The sequence below is a fragment of the Quercus suber genome, unplaced genomic scaffold (assembly GCF_002906115.3).
Source record: "Quercus suber isolate HL8 unplaced genomic scaffold, Cork oak 2.0 scaffold_55, whole genome shotgun sequence".
Classification (NCBI taxonomy): domain Eukaryota; kingdom Viridiplantae; phylum Streptophyta; class Magnoliopsida; order Fagales; family Fagaceae; genus Quercus; species Quercus suber.
In genome coordinates, this window is record NW_027069520.1 from 1,471,587 (window position 1) to 1,480,639 (window position 9,053).

A 9,053-nucleotide genomic window follows, 5' to 3' on the forward strand; every position below is an offset into this window, starting at 1 on the left:
GACTTGGAGGATTCAATTGAAGGGAATTTTATCCCTTGCAACACTAAAAGGGAGGATAAAAGCAATTTTTTTATATCTTTGTTTTTCTTAAGTTATAAATGATAATATAATTACCAATAGTCTTCTAGCTTAATTAGAACCTTGTAATATTTCCAACAAAGACATCTAGTATTCAAATTTTCTCTCCTCATTGTAATTATCTAATTATAAAAAAAAAAATGATAGTATAATTTTAATTCCAAATAATTTCAAATCATCATAACTTAATGACTACTGTTGTAGTATAGTACTCTATTGCATCTATAAAGGGGTTGGGACTGTGTCCATTGCATTAGTGGACTAGACTCAAGCTGTGTACCTTATAAAGAACCGAAGGTAGGAAACTTTGATTTTAGCCCGCCTATGCCTCACTTTCAATAAATTTTTTGCCTTGCTTATTTAGCTTGAATTTGTTCAAATAATTGATTTCTCAATTAAGTAGAGGCTTTTTCATGTGACATTTATGAGAGATATGAATAAAACCTAATTTTGTAGGTATTTATCAATATCTCAAAAGCAAATTACTAATGCATCAAATCAACATAAAGGTAATTAACTCTTGAATTAAAAATTTAACAAGTAATTTGTATATCCTTTGGTGAACTTGTTTTCTTATTTTGTATCAATTTATAGTTTTATACATAGATAGTTCAAGATTTGAAAAAGAATCCTTGAAATACCAGTGGCATCAAATACTTCATTATAAAAAGTTAAAAACATCAAATTCTTGAGATCCGCTATCTTCCTTGGACTTTTTCTCAAAGGGACATGAAAAAGAACCTTATAAATGATTGTTGCAGAAGCAGATAGTAATTCCACAGCAGACACTTGTTCAGATTATGTAGTCTTGTGGAACATTCATCGTGCCTTCATTAGTCACCCACCCCTTTTGACAAGTTACTATAGAATGTCATTTTTTCTCATGAATTATAAAATGTTCTACTTTCTATTGGTAAAAATGATTTCACATGTAATATTTCTATTGTTTAAGATCAAAATGTCCTTTGCAAAATATATATACAAAATGTTCAAACTTATAATTACATGAATACAATAGTAAGTAAAACAACACACAATGTCTCATCTTTGTGTGCAGCAATCTTATACTAGAATATTTTTGTATTAAAGATGACTATATTATGAGCAACATAATTAACTTTTTTATAATTATATGCATGGATATGATAGACAAAGTCACAAAGAGATGGAGCTAGATATACATATACCCCACCTACTTAGATTTACAGAGGGTAAAGGTTATGCAGGTACAGGATGGTCTAGCTGTAGTCCAATTTTTCACATGCTCGGTCAGAAAATCTTCTTATTCTTTAGAACCATGTTCAAACTACACATGTGTTTCTTGCTAATTCATGAGTTCAAATTTCAAAGTACACTTTGAGAACGTCATTCATACTTCAATGAACAAATTTCAGATCCTAGAGCAAGAAGCGTAGAGTTGTACAATATATAGCCTTTGCACAATACAATTGTACTAATAATGAAGGTGGGAAAGTTAGGTGAGGGCATGAGGTATAACAAAAAAAATCTATGGGTACACATTTTGCAACACACATTACAACAACTTGTAAATATGTAAAACGGTGTTTGGATTGCTTTTTACCAAAGTACTGGTGGTAGTCTTATACAATGTCTCATCTTTGTGTGTCAGCAATCTTATACTGAGAATATTTTTGTATTAAAGATGACTAATATGAGCAACATAATTAACATTTTTTATAATTATATGCATGGTTATGATAGACAAAGTCACCAAGTGATGGGGTTAGATATACATATACCGCACCTACTTAGATTTACCAAAGTAGTGGTGGTAGTCACATCCTCCCATGTGTAAATAATGTAATCTAATCATAAGTTGACATCTGTACAAGTTAAAATAAAATGAGTAATAAAATGTGTGTATTTTTTTATTGGTTCCAAAAAAGAATGGTCTACTTTCATGCTTTATTTTTAAAAAAAATGAAGGCTTTATAAATTTATTATTTGAACAGCTAATATCTATTATTAATAATATAAATATTAAATCATATTCTTTTTTACAATATATAATATTCACCTTGTGGTAATGTATGTGGCAAAGTGTGTGTTCATATATATATATTTTTGTTATTTATAAGCTTTGATTAGTAATTTTTATTTAGTTATCTATTATATAAGAAAATGTAACATTTATATGGTAATTAAGTATAAAAATATAAAAACATATATAATTAAACATAAAATTGGGATTCTTTTTAGACAAGTAGATGGAATTTGGAAAATTAGTATAAAGATACTCCATTAAAAATTGAGAATGAAGTCAAGAACTTTATAATCTAACCAATAGTTTTTAATGTTTTCTACAAAAAAATTTGAGGTTCAAATATTTTATTTCTCAAAAAAAAAAAATTGCTTAATTGTCTCACATTGTTTAAAAGAGTGTGTTGTGTGTAGCATAACTTGCCCCCCCTCCCTTAAAAATTACAATAACATTTAAGTGGAGTTGTGATGTACTTTTGTGTTAAAACTCATTTTCCTCTCTCTTGTGTGTGTGTTTGTTTTAAAAAAAAAAAAAAACATTGTAATCAGATTAACTAATAAAAAATGTAGGAAAGTTAGCACAAACTGAGATTCCATCTTGTGCACAGAATTAAAACATCAACATCGTTCTATCTTTCTTCCATATCATTAACACCCAGCACTAAAATGTAACAAATTCCAGCAGTGAAAAAATAATTAAAAAAAAAGGGAAAATCAACCCTACACAGCTAGACCTAATTCTAAAGAAAACAAAATCCAGTAGTACACTAGCTAGAGCAGTCTAATCTCATAAACTCAATAATCAAACCCCAACAGCCAATAGGCCCTACACAATTTGTTTGAGGATCCTTTCCCCTCTATCCCCATCCCAGCACATCACCAACAAAAACAAAAAGCAATCTCTTGCAGCCCATATTTAATTAATCAAAACCAGCACACGTTATTAACTCATTGATCAAACATAGATAAATATAGAACCCACTTAAAAACCACATCATTTCCCATTAGATTATTGTCCAGTCTAAGTCACTTTTCAAGATTACAGTAGATTTTGGACCTTTTAAACTTGAAGTTGTTTTCATATTAGTCACGTAGTCAATTTTTGATAGACATCTGATGACCATATTTAACTAACAAAATCGACAGACACTATTAATCCTTAATCAAACATAGAATGCCAAGACAAAAGCTTCGTCAGCACCTTCGGTTGTTCCAAATGATATATATATATATATATATATATTTTTTTTTTGAGAAACAAACTACACTATTAATCCTTAATCAAACATAGTATGCCAAGACAAAAGCTTCGTCAGCACCTTCGGTTGTTCCAAATGATATATATATATATATATATATATTTTTTTTTTGAGAAACAAACTCACACACAAGGAGTGGGAAAGTGGTTCAAATCTCTTCTCCCCACTATCTAGAAAAATATAGAACACTCACTTTAAAAAAACACTATTCTCTACTAGATTTATGACTAAACTGTAAGTTCTAGTTAGCTCAACTGATAAAGTTTATTGTTGTGAAATGGAGATTTATGGTTCGATCCTCACCTTAGCTCAACTGGTAAAGTCTCATGTCATCCTCACCTACACAAAAAAACCAATTGATGTCTTGAATGGATGATAAATAGCAATTATCATACACCAAAAATTCAATTAGTATCTTGATCTTTTTTCTTTTTGAGAAAACAGTAATACTTAATAAAACATGCACGAAAATAGTAATATTAGTGTTTTAAACAAGATTTATAACACATTACATAATCAGAGTACAATTATAAAATGACTTAACTTTTGTAGTTATAAACTGAGGTTATAAATAGCGGATACTAAACATACACAACTAATGTGGGATAAACATCTTTTTTTTTTTAAAGTAAACAATAATACTTATTAAAACACACACAAATGTGTTCTAATAAATATTACTCTTTACAAAAAAAAAATATTAGTATCTTGATCTAATAATAAATAACAATTACAAACACGAGTATAATATAGAAACTATCTCAAAAAAAAAAAAAAAAATTTATGGCCAAACTCCCCTAAACTAATTTATTCCTATTCAAGTTACTTTCAAACAAAGAAATTAGGAAGAGAAAGTTCCCAAAAAAAAAGAGAGAGGAAATTTTCAAATATAAAAAAGCCAAACCCCCCAAAAGAAGAAAAAAAAAATCAAAAAGAAAAAGAAAGAAAGAAAAGGCACCAACACTTATTCAACACAGTAGTCCTATAAGTCCACCCTCTTTCCCTTTCTCACACTCCCTCCCTCTCACACTCCAATCTCACTCTCCATTTCTAACCAACCAACAAACCTCAAACCCAAAATTATAAATTATAAAATTTTTTTTTTTTTTTTAAAAAATGGGTTGCACGGCGTCGAAGCTGGACAACGAGGACACAGTACGGCGGTGCAAGGAGCGGCGCAGCCTAATGAAACAAGCCGTCCACGCTCGCCACCACTTGGCGGCGGCGCACGCCGATTACATCAGGTCCCTCCGCCTCACCGGCTCCGCTCTCTCCACCTTCGCCCAGGGCGAACACCTCTCCGTCTCTCACCAAACCCCTGCCGTCTTCCTCCACTCCCCCTCCAATCACATCCCGACACGTGTCCCTTCCCAATCTCCGCCTCCACCGCAACCGCAGCCACAGCAGCCTCAACCTCGTTTCTCTCCTTCGCCGTCTCCCACCATCCAAACCTCCAAGCTCCCTCACATACTCTCCGCCTCAACGACTCCGCGTCGCGTCAAGACGACTGCGAAAGTCGCGAAACGACGGCAGCCTAAGCTGCCTCACATCTTATCGGAATCGAGCTTGGCTTCCTCGACGCCGAGGAGCGAGAGCTTTGGGCATTTCGGTAATTATGGACCGACGGCGTACCAGGCGAGCTCGACGTATTCGAGCACGCCTTCGCAGTCTCAAGCTTCGTCGGTTTGGAACTGGGAGAATTTCTACCCTCCTTCGCCTCCCGACTCTGAATTCTTCCACCAGCGAGCTCAGTCTCTCGACGTTCCTCACCGGAACCAGCACTTGGATCCTGACTACGACGACGACGAACACGAAGGTGAAGTGCACGACGGACACGAAACGGAGAAATCGGAGTACGATTTCTTTGAGAAGAAGGTTGAGAACAATCGGAAAATTCCGGAAGCGACGACGACGGAGCAGAGGGAGGAAGTGGAGTGTAGCGAGTGGGATGACCATTACAGCACGACGACGAGTTCGTCTGAGGAGGAAGTGGAAGAGGAGGACGAAGAAGAAGAAGGAGGAGCGCGTGGACGCGGTGATGAGGATGATAGGGATTTGAGATCGGAGATCGGAGCGAGGTCGAATTTCGGTTCGTCGGTGAGAGCGGAGTCGGTGAGGTCGGAGTTGCCGCGGACGTATCCGACGAGATCGGAGAAGCTGGAGGACGCCGCGGCGTCGTCGTCGGCGGGGATGAGCTACACGGCCGGAGAGATGTCGGACCGGAGGATGGTGGTGAGGCACAAGGACTTGAAGGAGATCGTGGAGGCGATCAAGGAGTACTTCGATAAAGAAGCCGCCGCCGGAGACCAGGTCTCGGAGATGCTCGAGGTCGGCCGAGCTCAGCTTGATCGGAGTTTCAGACAGCTCAAGAGTGAGTCACTGATTAGTCTCTTCATTTTCTGCTTTCCACTTGAAAAAACTTGTTTGGTTACCGAGAAAATGTAGTAAAATGTTTTTAAATTAATTTTTCTAAATAATTAATTTTATTGCAGAGACTGTGTATCATTCCAATAGTGTGTTGAGTAACTTAAGCTCCAGTTGGACTTCAAAACCGCCACTAGCGGTTAGGTACCGGCTCGACGCCGGTTCGCTAGATGAACCGGGCGGTTCAAAAAGCCTCTGCTGCACTCTGGACCGGCTCTTAGCTTGGGAGAAGAAGCTCTATGGAGAAGTCAAGGTAAATTCTCAATTCTCTCCACCGCAAAGTTTGACTATTTGACTAGCAGTGTAACGTAATAAATGCCCTTTCATTGTCATGGTGATTTTTTTTTTTTGGCTAGATTGACGTAATGACCCTACTAGATGGTGGGGGATCATATGATGGGAAAAAATAAACCTTTTTTTGTTGGTACATTAGAAAATTACCCGAGTGGGGGAATCAGGAGTCGCGAGCTCATTTGATGTGAGACGTGACGTAAATGCAAATGTCATAAGTTTAATCTATCACTCTATGGTCTATAGAGTTTTTGAGGTGTCATGGGTAGGAAAAAATCTTATATGTGTCGGACTTATAAGACCTATGTCTCACTATCACGTGAGATTTATACACCGAGGATCCATATATCAGTTCGACGTGAGTGATAGTGAAATAGTATGACTGAGGGACAACTTTTTTTTTTTTTTTTGGCTGAATAAAAAATGGGTTTTTTGACCGTTCCGGTCTTTAAAACCATGCTCATGAGTGATCTTATTGCCACATCCCAAGGATGTTTTAACCGTATTTGCATAATCCCATCATCTATGCACATCATTAGAAGAAATAAAAAGCGAAGAGACATACCCATGACAAAGTTCAACAAGCTGAGGAACAAGATTAGAGTCTCTAAGACCGATGATAGCAGTTGAGGTGGTAGAGACAGCCTGGGATGTAACAATCCTTAGCGACTTCAGCTTATTTATTGAAGCCTTGGTCTTGTCTAACTTGGTTTCATCCTCTCCTTTGTACTCCTGACTCTGGAGAGCGGATAACTTCTTTTCACACTCAATCTTCACACCTTCTCTAGCCTAAAATTCATAAACAGATTGTTACCTGCATCAGCACTTTACAATTTGAAACCATATAGTTACAATATAAATTAAATGTGACAGCACAAATACATCTTACCCTCAACCTAGCACTTACAAAGGGAGGAGGTGTCAGTTACGTTAGAGCTCTCAGGCAAATATTTTTCATCTATATAAATATAGCCACTAACTGAAAGCTCTTTCACCCATCAAATAGAACCTATAATGCCAAGAACGTTGAAACATAGTGGCATGGCCTATTCTCCTTTATTAGGAGAACCAGCCAACCAGGGTTTGAATCTCTCTCCCATTACTGTAAATATTGAATTATCAAAAAAAGAATCACTTGTAATGGCCAAATATTATAGGACCATAGATGCGCTGAAAAATATTGTTCCAACTTCACAAAATTGTCCTAAAACAATTACATAGCCTCCTTCATGTTACATGGAAGACAAAAAAAACCCTCTTTGATTACTAGCCCAAAAAATTATAATAATAAAAAATTCTTTCCCACGAGCACAAGAGGATCGTCTTTCTGGGTAGTTAATTCAAGTACAATCCTTGAAAGACGTCAAGGTGTAGGAGAAAATCCATGGTATATAGGGCATATGTAAGTGTGGGATCCACTTCCTATGTGAGAGGGTGGTTAAATATGTCAATATACTATCCACTATCTCGAGGTGTATAGGCTGAGCTTATTTTCATTAATTTATTTTGTTTAAAAAACCATAAACCGCGTAAATGTACTGTTGGACTCAGAAAAAAGACAGTTTTAAAGTGTTAATACCCAATCAAATAAATACTAGAAAAATAAACCGAAACAAAGGTCCCTAAGTTAGTTAATTCAACCAACCCACAAGCATAGGTTGTCGATATCAACCTGACAGTTTGACAAGGGCATTATTGTCATTATTGTCAAGAGATTTACACCAAAAGATTCATATTATTAAGAAAGTAGTCCACCACCGTGGTCTAGCGGTGTTAGGTGATGCACAAAGAGCTGTGCCAAGGGTGAGGTCCCATGTTCGAGTTCGAATATGGACTTACGTGGGGTTGCCTTCCTTGGCAGCCTAGGATCGCTAGTGCCTCTTGTGAGGTTGGGAAAGCTATGGCTCATCGGTCCCCCTGCATCTCAACAGGACTCGGACTCTGGCGGGTAAGGTACTACTATGGTCACATCTAGGTACGATTGCCACGTTTGTCGGCCCCCTACCCATTTTTTATTCAGCCAAAAAAAAAAAAAAAAGTTGTCCCTCAGTCATACTATTTCACTATCACTCACGTCGAACTGATATATGGATCCTCGGTGTATAAATCTCACGTGATAGTGAGACATAGGTCTTATAAGTCCGACACATATAAGATTTTTTCCTACCCATGACACCTCAAAAACTCTATAGACCATAGAGTGATAGATTAAACTTATGACATTTGCATTTACGTCACGTCTCACATCAAATGAGCTCGCGACTCCTGATTCCCCCACTCGGGTAATTTTCTAATGTACCAACAAAAAAAGGTTTATTTTTTCCCATCATATGATCCCCCACCATCTAGTAGGGTCATTACGTCAATCTAGCCAAAAAAAAAAAATCACCATGACAATGAAAGGGCATTTATTACGTTACACTGCTAGTCAAATAGTCAAACTTTGCGGTGGAGAGAATTGAGAATTTACCTTGACTTCTCCATAGAGCTTCTTCTCCCAAGCTAAGAGCCGGTCCAGAGTGCAGCAGAGGCTTTTTGAACCGCCCGGTTCATCTAGCGAACCGGCGTCGAGCCGGTACCTAACCGCTAGTGGCGGTTTTGAAGTCCAACTGGAGCTTAAGTTACTCAACACACTATTGGAATGATACACAGTCTCTGCAATAAAATTAATTATTTAGAAAAATTAATTTAAAAACATTTTACTACATTTTCTCGGTAACCAAACAAGTTTTTTCAAGTGGAAAGCAGAAAATGAAGAGACTAATCAGTGACTCACTCTTGAGCTGTCTGAAACTCCGATCAAGCTGAGCTCGGCCGACCTCGAGCATCTCCGAGACCTGGTCTCCGGCGGCGGCTTCTTTATCGAAGTACTCCTTGATCGCCTCCACGATCTCCTTCAAGTCCTTGTGCCTCACCACCATCCTCCGGTCCGACATCTCTCCGGCCGTGTAGCTCATCCCCGCCGACGACGACGCCGCGGCGTCCTCCAGCTTCTCCGAT

General features: G+C 37.3%; 2 protein-coding genes across 2 annotated transcripts; one reads left to right on the forward strand and one right to left on the reverse strand.

The window, feature by feature from the left end:
* Positions 1-4,257: 4,257 nt before the first annotated feature.
* LOC112038901 (nitrate regulatory gene2 protein) lies at positions 4,258-6,453 on the forward strand. Its single transcript, XM_065772219.1, has 2 exons — positions 4,258-5,709; positions 5,831-6,453. The coding sequence occupies exons 1-2, from the start codon at positions 4,455-4,457 to the stop codon at positions 6,055-6,057; spliced, it is 1,482 nt and encodes a 493-aa protein (XP_065628291.1). The 5' UTR covers positions 4,258-4,454; the 3' UTR covers positions 6,058-6,453.
* A 28-nt stretch (positions 6,454-6,481) lies between these two features.
* LOC136061489 (nitrate regulatory gene2 protein-like) lies at positions 6,482-9,047 on the reverse strand. The gene is made up of 3 exons (XM_065772220.1): positions 8,830-9,047; positions 8,524-8,708; positions 6,482-6,842 (listed from the first exon to the last, which is right to left on the reverse strand). The coding sequence occupies exons 1-3, from the start codon at positions 9,008-9,010 to the stop codon at positions 6,573-6,575; spliced, it is 636 nt and encodes a 211-aa protein (XP_065628292.1). The 5' UTR covers positions 9,011-9,047; the 3' UTR covers positions 6,482-6,572.
* Between the last annotated feature and the right edge of the window lie 6 nt (positions 9,048-9,053).